The sequence below is a fragment of the Trichosurus vulpecula genome, chromosome 2 (assembly GCF_011100635.1).
Source record: "Trichosurus vulpecula isolate mTriVul1 chromosome 2, mTriVul1.pri, whole genome shotgun sequence".
In the NCBI taxonomy this organism is placed as follows: Eukaryota; Metazoa; Chordata; class Mammalia; order Diprotodontia; family Phalangeridae; genus Trichosurus; species Trichosurus vulpecula.
The window spans coordinates 311952370-311972909 of record NC_050574.1 but is presented as its reverse complement, the minus strand read 5'-3'; the positions used below and the strand labels follow the sequence as shown (position 1 = coordinate 311972909).

Here is a 20540-nt window from a genome sequence, read left to right as displayed (position 1 = left end):
TTTCATTCAAAATTTGACTACATGAAGCTGCCAGTGCTCACTCCACATTAATTTGTATTTATTTTGTTTATATTTGTATGTTGTTTCTCTTCTCCCTCCCTTCCATAACATCCCTTGAGGGCAGGGGCAATTTCATTTTTATCTTTTTACCCTCAGCACCTACTCTATTGGCATAGCGGCTGCTTTGTAAATATTTGTTGATTGACTGGACAAGGGACGGTCAAAGGAGGGACCCACCTTCTCAAGAAGGGCTAGCGACCCACCTACCTTCCAGAATGGGGCTGGCTTCCAGGACCTGCTGCTCAATGGAAGAATGCTGGCCACTAATGATGGCTAAGAATTGAAGCATTAGTTTGGTTGTTTCTGTCTTCCCGGCTCCTGACTCACCACTAGAAAGAACCAAAAATCAGATACAAAGTTAGTCTCACAGGCTCATGGGATTTAGAGCTGGGAAAGATCATATATTCCCATCCCTCATTTTACAGCAAAAAAAAATAAAAAAGATATGAAGTCACATGTTATCTTTTCATGTCTGAGAGAAGCCTGGGATCTGCTTCACAGCACTTAATGCAAAGCCTGACACACAGTAGGCACTTAGTAAACGTTTATTGACTGACAATAATAATTTTTAGTGTGCTTTTATGGTGGTCAAATAACATTCACATCCATTAAAGCAATAGAATGTAAGACCTTGAAGGGACCTTGAAGATTAACATTCCTGGATTTTAGGTTTTCATCTGTAAAGTGGACTAGATGGACTCTAAGGTTTCTCCTGGCTCCTACCATCCATGACCCTGAGGTCAATCAGGGGTGAATACCTTTGGATCCATCAATACCACTACTAGGTCTGTATCCCAAAGAAATCAAAGAAAAGGGGAAAAGATCTATGTGTACAAAAATATTTATAGCAGCTCTTTTTTGTCGTATCAAAGAACTGGAAATTGAAGGGATGCTCATTAGTTGGATGATGGTTGAACAAGTTGTGGCATATGATTGTAATAGAATGCTATTGTGCTGTGGGAAATGGCAAGGCAGCTAATTTCAGAAAAAACAAGGCAAGACGTATATGAAGTGATGCAAAGTGAAGTGAGAAGAACCGGAAGGTCGTTGTACACAATGATAGCAATGTTGTAATGATGATCAACTGTGAAAGACTTGGCTACGCTGATCAATACAATGATCCAAGACAATTTCAGAGAACTCATAATGAAAAAATATTATTCACCTCCAGAGAGAACACTGACGAACTCTCCAATTGAAGTATAACTTTCTCACTTTCCTTCTTTTTCTTTCTTTCTTTCTTTCTTCCTTCCTTTCTTTCTTTCTTTCTTTCTTTCTTTCTTTCTTTCTTTCTTTCTTTCTTTCTTCCTTCCTTCCTTCCTTCCTTCCTTTCTTTCTTCCCTCCTTCCTTCCTTTCTTTCTTTCTTTCTTTCTTTCTTTCTTTCTTTCTTTCTTTCTTTCTTTCTTTCTTTCTTTTTCTTTCTTTCCTTCTCTCTTTCTTTCTTCCTCTCTTTTTTTCTTTTTCTTTCTTTCTTTCTTTCTTCCTTCCTTCCTTCCTTCCTTCCTTCCTTTCTTTCTTTCTTCCTTCCTTCCTTCCTTCCTTTCCAATTTGGCTAATATGGAAATGTTTTGCATGGTTTCATGTGCACAATTGCTGTCATTGTACTTTCCTTCTCAGTGGGTGGGGAAGCAATGGGAAGGGGGGAGAGAATTTGGAACTCAAAATTTAAAAAGAAAAGCATGTTAAAAATAATAAACTTATTTTTAAAATTAGAAAAGGAAATTATGCTATCTGTATTAAAGACTTAGGGATATTTAGATTGGGAAAGAAAAGACGTAGTGGGGATACCAAAGCTTCCTGATGGTTGTCACCAGTGTTTATCACATGGAAAAAGAATGAGTTTTACTTGGACCTGGAAGGCAGAATGAGAACCAATTGGTATAAGATGCTGAGAGGCAGATTTTACCTCCATATAATTCAATTCAATAAACATTTATTAAGCACCTACCATGTGCCAGGCACTGTGCTAAGCCTGCCCTCAACGAATTTACAATCTAATGGGGGAGACAACATGCAAACAAATGTATACAAATAAGGTTATACACAGAATAAATAGGAAATAATTAAAAGAGGAAAAGCATTGGAATTAAGAGGAGTTAGGAAAGGCTTTCTGAAGAAGGTGGGATTTTAGTTAGGACTTAAAGGAAGTCAGAGAGGACAGTAGCTGGAGCAGAGGAGGGAGAGTGTTCCAGGCATAGAGGACAGCCAGAGAGAATTCCCAGAGCTGAGATGGTGTGTCTGGTTAGTGGAATAGCCTGGAGGCTAGTGTCATTGGATCAAAGAGAATGTGGCAAATTAAGCTACCTTTAAAGGTAAAGCTCTCCATGCCTAGAGGTCTTCAAAGGCCCCTTGTCAGGAATGGTGTAGAGGCAGGAATATGCTGGCAAATGTTTAACAACCATCTCTCTTGAGGGGAGGGATTTTAATCTGTATTATTAACATTTTCTACATTGCTTTCTTAAGTAGACAATCAACAAAATGATAAACCAAGCCCTGATTTATAGCATTTGTTGAATTCCAAGGTGTTAGTGCTCACACTAAAAAATTAACAATTGGCTCTTGGAAGGTGGTAGGAACTGGCTCCGGCATGGGCCTGTGTAGAACGGACTTCTGAGCCCCATTGAACCAGACGACCTCTGAGATTACTTCCAATTCAGTGTTCTGATTGTTTACACAAGATTTTGGGAGTCAAAGAATCATAGAATTTTAGAGCTGAAAGCAATGTTAGAATTCATTTATAAGCAACCCCCTTATTGGTTGAGAAGACCAGAGAAGGGAAGTGACTTTTCCAAGGTCTCAGAGAAGGTAGGTAGCAGAAACAGGACTAGACCCCAGGTTCACTCATTTCTAGTCCAAACACTTTTCACTCCACCAGGCTGTCTCCACTCATATAATTTTCTCTACCGCTGGAGCTCTACTTTGAGTGTCTATTTTGGAGCTGCTTCCATTAGGTTATAAGCTCTTTCAGGGCGTTGTAGATTCTAAGTTCTTTCAAGGCAGAGACTGTCTATTGCCTCCCTTTGTATCCCCAGTGCCTGGCACATAGTAGGTGCTTAATAAATGTTTATTGATTAATTATTTCCTTCATGAGGAATCAAACCAGGGACCATATGACTCAATTCAGTGAGAAATCTGGTAATTATATTACGTGATATCTTAATCTTATACATAAGCACCATAGCTAACATTTATATAGTGTTTTAAGGTCTGCAAAGCATTTTACACATATTATCTATTTCATTAGATCCTCACAGAAATCCTCCGGTGTAGCTACTATTAGTATACCCATTTTAACAGATGAGGAAACTGAGGCTGAGAGAAATTAAATGCCCACAGTCAAATAGCTACTAAATGTCTGAAGTGGGATTCAAACTCAGTACTTCCTGATATTGTTTGGTTCTCTACCCATAATGCCATGAGGAGGACCTCACTTTATACAGTACTTGAAAAATTGTGTGAGAATAAAACTTTAGTCAATTAAATCTTATTTTAAATGTATTGGAGAATTCACTGCTTAATGTGTTCAGTGCAGCTTTCTTTTGTAAAGCGTATAATTCCTATAATTCCTACTGAAAGAATACATTTTACAAACTGGGATGTAATATACAAATTTTTTTTAATGGCGTATCCTTAATCCATAAAAAGATCTCTCCCCTCTCTCTTAGCATTCCAGCTGACTTCAATCTCCAAGCCCTAGTGTCCAGCCCTAAGCAGAAGGTAAAAGGTTTCTGAGAAGCAAATAATTAACAAAAGCCTATAAACTTTACATTCTTCGCAAGAGGGAGCCACCTTCTGATTCCTCACTCAGTCGGAATAGGGCAGTAGGATACACTGACCGTGCTGAGAAGTAACAGCTGATAGTGGTCAGTAGACTGATTCCTATGGCATTTTTTTCACAGAAGCTGAGAAGGATTTATGACCAAATGGAAGTAAACTAGCATGTGGGTTATGTCAATTATCCAAACATTGTGCCAAATTGGGTACAACTTAGAAAGAGGTGAGACATTGGGCTAGTGAGTTGACAATAATGTGGAGATGCTCCTACTCATGTCCTGGCCCCTTCTTTTAGCTTTGATAACGGCAACCTTATTGAAAACGTTGGGCAGAGAAAAAAGAATCCTATTAGCAGAAAGAAGAATTATAAAATCCCAACATTCTATGAGAAAATTCCACCTTTTACAAGAAGCTGTTTCTAGTTCTCCTTAATCTTAGTGTCATCCCTCTGGCATTATCCCCAATTTATCCTGTATATAGCTTGTTTGTACATAGTTATTTACATGTTGTCTCCCCCCATTAGACTGTGACTGGTGGGTTTTTGCTTTTGTTTGCTTTTCTTTGTATCCTAAGACCTTAGCATGGTGCTTGTTGACTGACCAACTGATTTGGGGAGTCAATAAAATACTTCAATAGCTCCTAAGGATATCAGTGTATTATGTGGTCTAGCATAATGATGAATGTTTATAATGTCCACCTCTTGAAATCCTCTCTATCCTTCAAGGCTCAGCTGGCATGCTTCCTCCTTCATGAACCTTTCCCTGATCCTCCCAACTGAAAATAATCTATACTCTTGGATTTCTCATTGTGTTTTGTTTTAATCCCTCTGTGGCAATGGTCATGTGTGTGACACAGTGAAAAGAACCATGGACATGGAGTCCGAAAAGCCAAAGTGAGTATCTTTGTGGCACTGGTTGGCTGTGTAATGGTGGACAAGTCATTTCTTCTCTGGGCCTCCATTCTCCACTCTCTAGTATAATCGTCCAGTTGTTTCAGTCCTTCGTGATACCATTTGGAGTTTTCTTGACAAAGATACTAGAGTGGTTTGCCATTTCCTTCTCCAACTCATTTTACAGATGAGGAAACTGAGGCAAACAGGGTTAAGTGACTTGCCCACAGTCACACAGCTAGTAAGTGTCTGAGGCCAGATTTGAACCTAGGTCTTCCTGACTCTAGGCCCAGCGCTCTATCCATTGTTCTACCTAACTGCCACTTACTGTCTAGTACAAGGATAGTGATATTTGCACCAACTCAGTGGCAGGATTGTTGTGAGGACAAGTTTTCTAAACCACGAAGCAATAAAATCTGAATTATTATGATTATAATTTGTACTTTAGCTACCTGGCCTATGTCTTATCCCTTCAATTAAATTTTAAACTTCTCGTGATCAAAGACTGCTTTATTTTGTCTTTGTATCTTCTGATAGCCTAGCACACTGTCGTGCCATAGCTGGTATACAATTAATATTTATTGAACATTAAAATAATCAGAGCTCTGATAAAAGTAGTGATTAACAGGGACTTCCATGTCCCCTTGGTGAAGCAGGCCTCCCTTTCCATGGTGCAAAAGTGGTGAACTATACGTGTGGAATGGTACATATGTTGTCAGAGGAACCAATGTGACCATTTGTTCTGCTTGGCTATATTTCTTTCTTGAGAGGGAAGCTTCTGTTGGGAGACTGGGAGACAATTACTGGGAAATGACAGTGATTTTTTTAATAAAAATTAATTTTGTAATCGTTTTTAATTAAAAATGTAACAAGTAAGCGCTTAGTCAATGCTTGTTGATGGTCTTTTGTACTCACTGTGGTAGACTGTGTGAGGGAATATTTTAAACATTGACTTAAAAAGTAAAGGTTTAAAACAGACAATAGATTTTTCTGACTGTTTTATGGGAGCAAAATCAGAGTAAATGAAACCAACCAATATTTGTTGATCACCTACTATGTACATGGCACCATATCGGGCGTGTGTAGAATTCAGAATCTGTAATGTGCCTGGAGCAAGGGCAGTTCTCTATCTCACTCCCCATGGGTTCCTCCCCCACCCCCTCCCCTTCTTGTACTTCACACTCCATCTCCAATCTGATTGGAAGAATGGTCAGGAAGGACGGATAATTGGATACTCCAACTGATGTGTCGGTTGAACAGTCAGAATTCATTTGGACTCCTTTTAAGTGTTTTGTCTCAGATATGACCAACACCAGGGCTATCCTATAATAAGAGCCAGGGCATTTGTAACTGAAGCCTGAAGCCAATTCTTCCATCATTCTGAAGGTGTTGTGGGTCTGATGCTTGGTAGTAAGCATGAGAGGTTCAGCATTGAGATGGAACAAGGGGAACAAGGAGAAATAAGTCAGAGTTCCTATTGATAAACTTTGACTGAATTCCACTTATGATTAACAAAATTCACTTGTATTGTTACTCTCCTCTTCTCCCTCCAACTCTGCTATTCTCTTCCCTTTTCTTTCTCTGTATCCTTCTATCTCACAGAATCATAAGCATTTGAGGTGGATCTCAATGGCCATTTGAAAGGAGTCTTCACTATAACATACTGGACAAGGGATCATTCAATCTTTGCTTGAATACTTCCAGTGAGAAAGAATCCACTTTCTCTGGAGGTGATCCGTTCTAATATTGGACAATTCTAATTAGGAAGTCATGGGCCTCTAGGCAACACAGTGGTTAAAGTGCTAGGCCTGAAGTCAGGGGGACTCATCTTCATTAGTTCAAATGCAGCCTCAGACACTAGCTGTGTGACCCTTGGCAAGTGCACTTAACCCTATCTGCCTCAGTTTCCTCATCTGTAAAAATGAGCTAGAGAAGGAAATGGCAAACCCCTCCAGGATCTTTGCGAAGAAAACCCCAGACGGGGTCATTAAAAGTTGGGCACAACTGGACAACAACAACAAGCTGGACATAGCTGTTTGCATGTTGTCCCCTCCATTAGATAGTGAGCTCCTTGAGGGCAATGCCTGTCTTTTTACCATTTCTTTGTATCTCCAGTGCCTAGCATAATAGTAGGTGCTTAATACATGCATATTGACTGACTGATGGTTTTCCTCATGACAATACTTTAAATACATGAAGCTGGCTATCCTGTCATCCCCTGAGTCTTCTCTTCCTTAGCCTATGCATCCTTCGTTATTTCCATCTCATACTCATGTGAAATAATGGACTCTAGGCCCATTATCACCCTGGTTGTCCTCTGCTGGACCCTGTCAAGTTTATCAATGTCCTCTCTAAACTGTGATGCCCCAAAGTGAATGTAATAATCCAAATGTGGTCTGACCAGAGCAAAGTATAGGGGGACCATTGGTTACCTCCTTATTCCCAGAAGCTTGGAGGATCCCAGGATTGCATTAGGTTTTTTATAGTCACATCACACTATAGATTCACATTCAGCTTGCATTTCACCAATGTCTGAGGACATTTTTTCACCCAGGCTCCTGCCTAATGATGCCTCCCCATCATTGCCACGTCACTCCCCTCCCTCTCCTCTCCCTCTTCTTTCTACTCCACTCTTTTTCCTTCCACCAATCAACAAATAGTTGAACACCTCCAGGGTGTTCCTAAAGTCTGGACGTATAGGCAATCGACGGCAATGTGGAGTTATTGCATCACATTCATGTGAATCTTGCAAAGTGCCTCAACCTTTGCATCACAAATGATGGAAATCACATTGAAAATGTTATTTGTTAATATTCCAATTAAATAAAAATTTCATTCATTTCACTTCTTGAAAATATGCATTTTTTGCCTATGTGTCCAGACTTTAGGAGCACCCTGTATTACATGCTTCATACTGGTTTACTGACAGATAAAATCTTTTCTCTGACCTCCTCTCTTCTCTTCCAAGGAAGCAGATCTCAGGGAATCAAAACAACATGCCCTTCAAAATAGGAAGAGATGAATTCTGGCAACTACAACCTTTCCACTTCCCTTTTTCAACAAGTCTGCAACTGTTATGGCCCTAACACATGCATGCTGAAAGAAATAATTATTGATAACCAAAGATTTAGGGAGATACAGAGTTCCTATTTTTCTATAGTCTCATTTCAAAGTTCAGTCTCTTGAAGGACATTAGTGATAATGAGATTGAATTAACTCTCCCCAATTTTGGTGAGACCTCAGCCAACTTTCTACTCAAGTTTGGGTGGGGATAAATTCTTTAAACAGATTGCCCAACACTCTGGGGTAATTTAGAAGTAAATGACATAAGAGTTAGAATAGGTCCAGCCCCTCATTTGAATATGAAAGAATCTATTGATGGAACACCCCTCTTCCAAGGGCACATAAGCTCTGAGCCGCCATGATTGTCTTTGGCATTCGAGAGAGCCATTGAACTCATTTATTAAAGTGTTGGCATTATTAATAAAATTACTAACTACCCAGAAATTATGTCTCTTGAACTTTTTAAATGCCACAAGATGCTTATCCTATGTCCTATTTTGTGGGATCACGTTCTTAGCCAGCAGTTTAGCACAAGCAGCTAATAGTGCTGGGCCTGGAGTCAGGAAGACCTGAGTTCAAATTTGGATTCAGAGACTTACTATCTGAGTGACCCTGGGCAAGTCACATAACCTCTTTTGCCCCAGTTTCCTCACCTATAAAATGGGGATAATAATGCCCCGTACCTCCCAAGGGTGTTATGAGGATCAAATGGGATAGTAATCATAAAGAGCTTATCAGAGTGCCTGGCACATATATAAATATTAGCTATTACTGCTATGTTATTTTAGAAGGGTAATTTATTTCGAACTTATGCTCTCCCCTTCACATACTCTCTACACTCACTAGCCTCCTCGCTGTGCCCTGTACCTTAAATTCCACCACCCATCTGTGCTTTTGTACAGGCTCTGTGTCCCTAATGTCCTCCCTTTTCACTGACACTGCTGAGAGTCCCCGGCTTACTTCAGAACACAGCTCAGGAGCCGCCTCTTGAATTAGGCCTTTCTTGACTCTCCCAGGCATTCACACCCATCTCTCACTTACAATTGCTTTGTGTAGAATTACTTTCTTATATAAAAATAGCTAGGTGGTGCAGTGAATGGAGAACTGAGTCTGGAGTCAGGAAGACCCAAGTTCGAATCTGGATTGCTAGACACATGCTAGTTGTGGTAAAGTCATGTAATCTCCCTGTGCCTCAGTTTCCCTATCTGTAAAATGGAGCTAATAATAGCACCTACCTCCCAAGGTTGTTCTATCAAATGAGATATTTGTAAAGTGCTTGGCAAACATTAAAATACTATCTAAATGCTAGTTATTATTATATAATTTGTATTTATTCATCGGGGTACATGTAGTAAATGACTCCCAAGTAGATTATAAACTTCTCGAGGTCGAGGGCTATTTTGAGTTTTCTCTTTTCATCCCCAGTGCCTAGCACAGTGCCTTGAGCATAGCAGGTGGCTTAATAAACTTTATTCAGTTGAACTTGACTTTAAAGAATAACACAATGAAGCTCACATTCACAACTGATTATGCTTTTTTAAAGAGCCTTATCTATTGCGTCTTACCCTTATTATTTGTTATGCTTTATCTTCTCCAGGTTCCTCTTCGTGAAAAGGAACTAAGGTTCATTCAACCTTATATTTGCATTTATCTTTTCCTTTCAAACTATCATAGGCGTTGTGTAAACTCTCTCTGGTTCTGCTTTCTTTACCTTGAATGATTTCATACACCTTCCTGTATTTCTTTATATTCTTAGTATTATTTGTCGTAAACTGCATTATAGTATTCCATACATCAATATACCACAGCCTGATCAGTCAGTCTCTTATTATTGGATGTTTAGGTTCCTTCCGTCTCTTTTTCACAATCATAAATAATACTGCTAGAGTCCCAGAGGATATGTCTATATCACTGTATAATTAGTGTATCTTTGAACATGAAGCCATCTTTTTCTTTTGTATAATACTTTAAGGACATGTGGGATATGTATTTGCACATGAATGGGGATTCTTGGAGATGGGAAGTCTTTAAAACCTAAGAGAATGAAACAATGATGACTGAATTTCAGGCATCAGCTGCACCACACTGGGACCAGAGATAGATGTAAAGTTTTACACATGAATTTTTTAAAAATCAGCTTTACAAGAATATGATGGGAGAAGCATGGCTAGACAGTTCATCTGAAAGAGATCTGGGGATTTTAGTAGACTGTAAACTCAATGTTAGTCAATAGTATGAAATGGCAGCCAAGAAAGTGAATGTGAATTTAGATTGTATTAAGAGAGTATTGTCATCCAGGAAAAAAAAAGTAATAGGACTTCCCTACTCTACTCTGGTCAGATGATGCATAGAGGGTCTGAATCCTACATTTCCAGGAGGACACTGACAAACTCCAATGACCTGAGAAGGGCAACCAGGATGGTGAAGCACCTTGAATTCATGCTAATACAAGAGCTTGCTGAAGGAACTGGGGATATTCAACCTGGAGAAGAGTAGAATTAAGTGGGGTAGGGTAACTGTCTTCAAGTATCTGAAGAATTGTTGTGGAGAAGGGAATAGATTCATTCTGCTTGGCCTCAGGGGCCAAAACTAGAAGCAATGGATGGAAATTATTAGGAAGAAAATATAGGCTTAATCCAACTGGGAAAAAAGAAACCTTCCCAACAATAAGAGCCATTCAAAAGCTAAATGAGCATCTCTGGGCAGAGTGAAGACATTGTTTCCAGTCTTCGAGCAAAGGATAGGTAGGTTTTAGAGGATGTTCTTGTTCAGGCATACTTGGGACTAGATGGCCACTGAGGTCCCTCCCACCTCTGTAACTCTGAGGTTCTCTGAGATATTTGGAGATGTTCTTCACTTCACGCCACGCACATAGTTGCCTACTCTGCTTCCTCCTAAGGTTGACTCTGGCCTTCTTTGTCCTTTGACCTCCCACGTCTCAGTTTTGTAAGTGGAAGTCCAAGCCTCCCATGATACCTGATAACGCAGCACTGGTCTCTCTTGTTTTTCTTCATATTGAAATAGCAGCTGTCTGTGATGGCAAAGACGTGAGGAGGCAGTTCCCCTACCCTCCGGTTGTAGTACAGCTGGATCTGGTCCATAGTGTAGATGGGCAGCACCTGATAGGGGTTCACAGCCACCAAGATTGCACCTATGTAAGTCTGTGGAAATGAAAAGAGAATTGTGATGTGTCCATGGACCATGACCCACGAAAGTGAGGCCCGAGATAGTTACCCACTGGTATTCTGCTTAGGCTAATGATATGCCATGCTCTTGTGGCAGGGGGCCTGAACTGGCAAGCCATTTTCAGATCAGAAGGAATGAGTGGGGCAAAAGGTAAAGAAAAAAAGGAAAGAAAAGAGATAATGGGGGGAATAGGGGCAGGAAGCAAGACCGCTCTACCACTTCTTTTGCTTGTCAACCCAGTCCCCTGCCATGATAGCATGGACTTCCAGAAAGGACAGAGCATTGGGAGATTATCATTTTTGAAAGATACATTGATATTAAGGATGTTATTGCCAATGGAAAGCTGCATGCGGTATGCCATAGGGAACTAGTCCAACTACCATGTGATAGATGTTCTACCTAGAGTTGACTTCGTATTCTTTACAAGGTAAATTGAGAAACTGGTGGTTTGTCTTTGGGGTTCCTTGTTTCTTTGTTTCATGGCCTGTTTCCTTACCTAGCTTACCTCATCTCCTCCCCACAACCACAAATATATCCAGGCCCCTAATGACTCCTACTTCCTCCTTCCTATCCAAACATGTTTCTTAGATCCTTCATTCATACTAAGGCACCAATGATTGTTAATAGATTAGAATGTGGTCTTCCCATTTATTTTAACAAGGAACAAAACCTTAAGCTAAAAGGATGAAGCTTGATAATAGGCTTTCAGGCATCAGTTTGCAGATCAGAAAGTTTTGAAGGATCCAAACCTTCTTAAACCCCTGAAATCAATTATTTAGTGTCCATATAAAGTCACAATTTTAGAATTATATACAGTAGACAGCAGCAGAGAATGGTTGTCAGAAATTATTTACCTTAATGGGAAGACTAGTTTTTTCTTATTTAGCAACCTGATCACAGGACATGTCCCAGGGTGGGACCTTATCTGTGTCCAAGGGCAGGGCCAAGGAAAAGCCCGCCCCAATAAATGGTGGCATCAGGCACCCTGAAGCAACAACAGAACTTTTTCATCCAAAGGCAGAGCCCTAGAAGTAGTACCCACAGAGTAAGGGCCCATTCCATTTAGGGAACTGTGTGGTTCTCAGAAAGGGGAGAGGGCCCACAGGAATTAGGAGACATGATCCTCTCCTCTGCTGGAGGTATCCCAGAGGTCAACTCTAATCTAATCTTTGGATCCACTATCCTCTTGTTGGGGACCATCAGTCATGGCAGGGTTGATGCCATCCTCAGGGCTCTGCCTCCTGTCCTGCTGCTTTCTTTGCCAGAACCCAAGTACTATCTGGCCTTTCCATTGGCCATGAATGGAGCCCTCCTTCATGTTGTCTCCCCCACATAGAGTGTGAGACAGCAGGAACTATCTTACTTTTCTATTTGTATCCTCGGCACTTAGTACAATGCTTGGCACATAGTAAGCACCTAATGAATGCATTTCCATTCCATTCCATATGGCTTCTGGAATTTCAAGGGCTGACATTGTACTGCTACTCGCGTGAAGGTCAGTTCCTTGAGACTCACATAAATTTTGTGCTTCTGGTAGCGGATGAGAAGGTTGTGCACCATACCAGCTTCATTCAGGTCCCCCAGGAGGATCATGTCTTCTACCCCCTGAGCCGAACTAGGGTTCATGAGTCGGAGGCATTTGAAGTCCCGAGCCTCAATCCAGCGTTCCTGGGGTGGGGGAAAAGTGATGTAACAGGAGTTTAGAATTTCCTTAATGAGGTGCTTTCCACACATGGAAATCATACTACTGACTTACTGTTTTCCTAGAAATAGGAATGTATTTGTCCTGACCTAGGCACTTTCTTGCCCATTCCTCCTGTGGCCAAAGGCAAATGGGAATAAGCGGGAGTCAATCAAGGAGCAGGGATTAGGAGTTAGTTTGTCTGTAGGCAGCAGACATGATGCTCTTTCACAAATACATCCTGGCTTGTGTAGGAATTATACCTGTGACTTTGGAATTATTAACTACCATACTCTAACCTCTTGAAAACCAGCCATACGTTAGAATCACCTTCCTAAAGTCGAATAGAACACTTAAACATTTGATCCAGGGACTGTTCAACTTTTCAATGAGACCAGATTTCATGGTTAGAGTAGGGGCAATGCCTAGGGGAGAATGGGCTATGACACAGAGATGACAGCACACATTTGGGGCTGATCATATCATCCTTTTCTTCCTCCCTCTGGATTGCTGCAAAGCCTGTCCCTGATGGAGCTCTGCCTCATCCATTCCTAGAGGGACCAGGATGAACGAAACTGACACTATCCAGGAACCAGTGCTGTGTTTAAGCCTTGGCTGATCCCTGTGGATCATGACCCTGGCATGTGTTGTCAGCCAAATATTAGTGTGAAATGTCTGGCTGTGGTTAGTACACATCCTTCTTCCACTTTGCCTCCTTCCCTTGCCATCTCATCTCCTTCTACGCTATCGTGTCCTTCTTGCCCTCTTTCTATTTTTTCTTCCCTCACGCCCTCCTTTATGTCTTTAGTTCTTTCTTTGCCCTCACATCTTCTTCCTCATATTCTCCTTTCCACTTCATTTCTTCTCTACAAGTCCTTCTTTACCTACTGTGAAAAATGATTTCTCTTGGTAATCTGTGTCTTGGAGATTCAGAGCTCCCAGCCCCCTCCCCATTCTGCTCCAAAGTCCTTCAAAAGGACATTACTGATAATGAGATTGCATCCAATCTTCGTATTCTGGTCAAACCCGACCCAAGCCTGAATTGATTTTAACCTACTCAGGCTTGGGTGGAGACAGATTCTTATAGAACAGGATAAAATGATGACTGCATAATACCAGCGCCTGTTGACCAAGATTGAGTGACTAAATCATGTACCGAAGACCTCATTTTAATACGACCCACCTCCCAGTGCGTCGACCAATCAGGGTTGATTGGCACCCCTTGGAAACTCCTACTCTTCAAAGGACATATAACCCTATACCCCCAAATCCCAAATTGAGTCAGTTCTAAACTGGCCCCGTTAGAGGGGCCCAGTTTTGGACTAAACTCTCATGCAATGCATGTCAAGCCAGCTTGAAAAAAATTAAATCATGGGGACACACACACACACATACACACACGCACACACGCACATACTAGTTTCATTTGTCTCTTTCTTAGAACAGACTTTAATTTATTGGGGTTCAACACCGCCCACTTCTTAAAATTTCTTTGGCTTCCTGCTCTTCCTCTCTACTGCCTCCCCCGAAACCAGCCTTTGCCTTCTTCTAATTTTCTGTCATTCTTTTCCCTGATTTTCCTTCTCCTCTCATTTTCACTACCTTTATACCATCCTTTACCTCCCTTTTTCTCTCTCCCTCACCCTATTTTTCCCCATATTTTTCCTTCCCACATCCTCACCTTTTACCCCTCACATTCTTTCTCCTCATATTCTTTTCCACAATATACTTTTTTCACTTTTCCTTTTTCTTCTTACATCCTCTTCCTTCCTCAGAATTTCTTCTTTTTCTTCACTCATATGATCTTACTTTTCCTTAACTTAATCACAATTTACTTCACTTAGAGCACCCTCCTTTCTCCCACCCATACATTTCTTTTCTCTCTCATGTTCTCTCATGTCTTCTCTTCCAAGTCTTCCCTAACACTGTCTTCCCATCCCACCCCACACCCAATCCCTTGAATTTCCAGGATTTTGCCAAAATAAAAGTATTTTTTTCAAATCCATATTAGTTTTCAATTTTTATTGTTGTTTAGTCTTTCAGTCACGCTAGAATCTTCATGACACCCTGGACCATAGCGCACCATCACTGTCCATGGAGCTTTCTTGGCAAAGATTCTGGAGGGTTTGCCATTTCCTTCTCCAGTGGATTAAGACAAACAGAGTTTAAGTGACTTGCTTAGGGTCACAGAGCAAGTAAGTGTCTGAGGCTGGATTTAATGAACTCAGGTCTTCCTGACTCTAGGTCCAGTGCTCTATCCACTGTGCCACCTAGTTGCCCCATCAGTTTTCAATATCATCTATTTATTCTGGCTTTAAATTTATTTTATTTAAAAATATATGTACTCAAGATTTCATCATTATAATTTTTTTTTCTCCCTTCGCCTTTATTTTTGCCCTTATCATTTTCTTTTCTGGTATTTGGAACCAATGTCTTAGAAAAGTAGCCTTTTCATAGTAGAAGGTCTCTGTCTTAGAGGAAACCTCTACAAGTGTGGTAAGAGTCCCTATTTCAGGAAAGGTTCCCTTCTGACAATAATCAAAGATAGGAGGCACTTACGTTTCCCTCATCATCTTCTACCAAGATTTTTCTAGGGTTACTGTTATCCTTCACAACTGCACCAATGGGGACATTGTATTCCTTGTTGGAAGACAAATCCACCCACACATGATCACCCTGGAAAGGAAGACGTGACAATTGAATAAAGTGAACAAGTATAAATCCTACCCATCCTTCAAGTCCAAACTGAAATTTCACCTCCTTCATGAATCTTTTAATGGACCATACCCCATTGCACAGTGGTATCTCTTTCCTTTGAATTCCCATAGTAACTACTAATTAACTGTTTTTAATTGCCAATTATCTTGTGATAAATTTATGTTTTGTTTTCCCAGTTACATTGTAAGCTATTTGATGACACTCTGTCTCATAACTCTCAGAAGCATTTTCAACATTTACAAATTCAATTCACTTTAGAATTCAACAAACATTTTTATAGCTTTTTCTCTATCAACCATCCACCCCAAGCCCTAGTCCTATGCCTTATTTGATCTTCCTTTTATCCCTAACATAAAGGACCTATTATATTAGGCACTGGAAGAAACAGAAAACTTAATTAACATATAGCCAATACATCATCAAGGAGACAGAAAATGACATGCATACAAATAAGTATGATACAAAGAAGTGATTCACACATGGTAGGCCTTCATTAAATAATTGTTGACTAAGAATGATTCTTGAACAGTCCTGAACAAATAATGTTAAGAGTGCTAAAGCCCAGTTGAAAATAAAAATAAAATTGAATTTTGAAAAAAAGGGTACTAAAGGTCAGAATGAGCTAAGGTTGACAGTGAACGCTGAGCATGACAAAAAAAAAGAAAGCTATGTTGGAGGCAAGAAGAGGTTTAAAGAAGGGATGAACAACTGCCTGGGTAGACAGGATGACCTTTCCATACTTATCTCATGTTATTCTCTTTCCCACACATTAGATTATTCTCTTTCACACAATTACCAATCTCAGTGTTCACTGATCTCAACCTTCCTTCTCCTACCTCCATACATTTGAATAAATAACCCCCCCTTTCCTGACAAAGATGTAAAGAGGGCAAGGTGACCCCAGGATGCCAATTGGGGGGGGGCGATTCCTTACTTTCGTGGTCTTCTAGCTCACTGGCCTCCTTCCCCTTGGTGTTACTTCTCAGGGTCCTTTTCTTTTCCCTGGACCTGACTTTCCCCACCACCATTCTTCCCACCTACCACTTCTTCCATCCCATCTTTTCCCAATGGTTGTAGGTGCTGTGGGGACTGAGACTGATTCTTTGGAGTATAGACTATAACTTGTATCAAAACACATTGAGGTGGGGCAGACTATCCTTTCCCCTTCCTTGGGAGCTGGAATTCTTAGCCTTGTTGCTTAGAGTATACTTTCTTATTATTTCTAATTCTCAGAGTTTTTATTTTCTTCCAAGGCTCAACTCAATTGTCTCTTCTTTCTTAAAGTTTTCCCTGATTCCTCCAGCTTTTAATGCTTTCCTCCACCTCAAATTACTAAATATTTACTTATTTGTCTATATAGTATATTCCTCTCCAGAGAGAGAAGTACTCAGCCCTATCATGGTACAGAGATTGATGGGAAGTGATATGGATGTCCCCTCCCTCACAGTCTTTTCTCTAGGTTAAATATCCCCAGTTCCTTCAACAAATTTACCAAAAAATGTAGTTTCCATAGTCTAGCTGTGTGAAATAGAGCAGGTCACTTCTCATCGCCCAAGGCAACTCTCAATTTATGGTAGAATGGCTACTGATCTACATTGGTAGAGGGAGTTTCCCCATTGGAAGTTCCCTACATCATGAAATCACAGATCAAAAAACAAGTAATAATAATAGCTTACATTTATATAGAGTTTTAAAGTTTGCAAAAACCTTTATATATCTATCTATCTATCTATATATATATATATATATTATCTTATTTGAGCCTCATAACAACACTGTGAGATGGGTGTTATTATTTTTCCCATTATAAAGAGGGAACTGAGGCTTAGGAAGTTAAGTGACTCACTAGGTTCAAGTGACTAGTAATTCTCTTAAGACAAGAGTTGAACCAAGATCTTCCTAGATGTAAGTCCTGCCCTCTGTCCATAATACCACTAGTCTAGCTTGTTGATGTCCTTAAAATGTCAATGAGAACAGAATATAAGGTTTTAAATGTGGTCTGACCAGTGTGGAGCAATTGGACTATCATATCCCTTCTTCTGGACACTAGGACTTACTTCATGCAGGCTTCAGGCTTTTTTTCCATGCCAAAATGCACCAAATTATTTGGAACTGGTAGTCTATGAAAACCCCTACATGTTTTTCACAGGTATGTTATTTGATTCATATCTCCTCCATACTGTCCTTATGCATTGGGTCTTTGAACCAAAGTGTAGGGAGGACTTTAACTTTTTCCTGCTCAATTTCATCTTATTACATTTGACCCAACATTCTAGCCTGTAAAGATCTTTTAGGAGCCCTTCTCTGATAGCCAATGTGCTACATATTCTTCCCATTTTGGCGTCACCTGCAAATTTGAGAAGCCTGACTCAGTCTAAGTTACTGATAAAAATGTTAGCAACGTGGCACTGAGGACCAGATCTATGAGGAACTTCCCTAGAAACTTCTTTCCAAGTTGACATCAAATGTCATGTCTGCTGTGTTGTAGAAGGCATTCTAATTCAGGTAGAGTTGGAAAGTGCCTTCCAGCCTTGAGATTCTGTGATACTGGTTCTTTGCCAAAGCCTGAAGGTCTCATTTGTCCCTTCTGTGGGTTTTCTTGTTTCTCTTTTTGTGCACACCCCAGGAGATGACAGGACATCCACAAGCTGGACTAGTGGTATTATGGATAGAGGGCAGGACTTAGATCTAGGAAGATCTTGGTTCAACTCTTGTCTTAAGAGAATGGAGTGATATAAAGGGGAAGGAGAAGATAGCAACTTGGATTGGAAAGAATGGCCCTATCTTAGGAAATGTCAACTTGCAAGAATTCAGAGAAGCTGGTTATTCAGTCTAGGCGTTACCCAGATTGGAGGTACCATCTGAACCTCAATGTGTGAGGGAGGTAAAGGTGACTCCTATTCAGTATATGGGAAAAGAGAAGAGCCCAGCCATAGCTGAGGGACATCAATGAGACAAGGATCTTGCCCTAGGCTGTCATATGGTGGACTGCTGCAGAATTTTCCCTCTATTTGCCAAATAATTTCCAATTAAGTAATGATTTCCTTCTGGGCATACTTGGAATTGAAAAGATTCTCAATTACAGGAAACTTTTTCATTCATTAATAGTCAAGGAGGAAACTTAGAGAACATGGATAATCTGTACATTATCTCCAGTATAGATTGTAACTTTAGTTCTATGAAATATCACATCATGTGTTCATGGGATCATACAGTCATACATCAAGTTGGAGGACTTGTTGTCAAAGCCAACCTGACATTTACTGTCTGTATGACCTGGGGCAAATCATTCAGCTCTCCTGGGTCTCAGTTTCCTCATTTGTAAAATATATAATATATTTTGTGAAAGTGTAATGGTATTGCCTCAGCGGTCCCTTCCAGCTCTAGATATATGGTCCTGTGGTCCTTGAAACATGAAGATAATATCTTAAAATCATGGAATCATAAGATGTTAGAGCTACAAAGCACCTTGCAAATCAATTAATAAAAATCACCTCATTTTATAGAAGAAAGAAAATGAAACCCAGATCTGAGTCATGCCCAAGATCTCCCAGATAGTTAGTTAGAGGCAGAGCCAGAACTAAAATCAGGTTATTCTGACTCTTTGTCTTTTTCTATACAACACTTTCTCCTTCTGGAGATCCCTGGCAGAGAGTAGAGTGGATAGGATAGAGCACACTAGACCTCTGAGGAGGGAGAACTCAGCTGTACACTCAACAGCTATTTACAGGTGGCTCTTTATGCAATAAAGAAATTCCTGGAAATTTGAGGTCGAATCAAATTTATCTTAAATTCACTAGAAAAAGTGGCCACTTAAAGGCATACCAATGTGATTTTTTTTCTAAAGAGTGAAGAACATTTTAGTAAAGTAAGTATAATCCTTGCCTAATTTGAATTCTCATGCATATTTAGCTTTGCCTCAATTATCCACTATGGACCTGACATTCATTCATTCCACAATATATCTTGAGTAACTATTATGTGCAAGGAATTATGCTAGTTCCTGTGGGGTCAGGGAAAGACAGAAAAGATAATCGGTACCTTCAGGGAGTTTACACTCTAATAGGGGAGATAAGATATGTACACAAATAAACATATACTTCAATGAATGTGCTTTGTGCCTTGAGATATCTTCATGAATTTATATAAACCTTATCATGTTATTTACATGTCCTATGGTACTTTCTACATGAAGCTTTTCCTAATCTCCTCTCAGCTGCCACAAAAATCACTTTAGACTTATTTTTCATATACTTTGTATATATTTATGTCTGTACATGTTGTCTCCCTCAGTGAGATATAAACTCCTTGAGGGCAAGGAATGTTTCATTTTTGTCTTTGTATCTTTGATATCTAGCATAGTGCCTGACTCAAAGTAAGTGCATGATAAATGCTTGATTGATTAACTTAATATCACTTGAAGTAAAATGTCATATGTTTCTCCCTGTTTGTGTAAAGTAAGATATTTCTTAAAATGACTTATTTCAGTTCCCTGTGAGTCCTCCCTAGTTCTATGGTTCTGGGACATGGTCCCTAAGCCTAAATTTTCCCTACCTAACATCCTTCATTCATTCAATACTCAATTAAATTTTATTAAATGTCTTTAGACAGGGCTGTGGAAAAAATGCTGAACTTGAAATAAGGAGATACCTCAGTTCTAGTCAGGACTCTGACATATTTTAGCTTTGAGATCCTAGGCAAGTGACTTTATTCTTCTGAGGTTCAGTTTCCTCATTTGCAAAAAGGAGGGGATAGTTCTTGTGCTAACTACCATGCAAGGTTGTTGTGGGGAAATCACAAACCTTAGAGAGGTATAGAATTATGAGCTGTTATTTTTAAACACCTTCTATATATAAGGCACTGTTCTAGGTGCTGGAGAAGATACAAAGATTAAAAACTACACACTCCTTGGCCTAATGGACATCTATCATATGTCAGTCTTCTTTTCCAGATGGAAAATGTATCTCTGAGTCCATCCTCCTCTAACAGTTGCTCCATCCTTCTGACCATTTTGTTGGGCCTCCTCTGGATTTTCTCCAGTTCTGTTGGGTCTCCTTTGAGGAATGGTGACCAGAACTACACAGAGTTTTAGATATGTGTTCACCATGGTTTTGTATACAGGAAGAAGAATTTTGTTCTTTTTATTTTTGGCATTTGATCTTTCAAGA

At 40.0% G+C, this 20540-nt stretch overlaps 1 protein-coding gene across 1 annotated transcript in view; it reads right to left on the bottom strand.

The window, feature by feature from the left end:
• The window catches only part of MYO7B (myosin VIIB), a 145578-nt gene that overhangs the window by 104631 nt on the left and 20407 nt on the right, over positions 1-20540 (bottom strand). Inside the window, 4 exon segments of the mRNA XM_036744081.1 lie at positions 268-389; positions 10764-10948; positions 12489-12641; positions 15214-15330. Coding sequence (XP_036599976.1) covers positions 268-389; positions 10764-10948; positions 12489-12641; positions 15214-15330 — 577 coding nt within the window.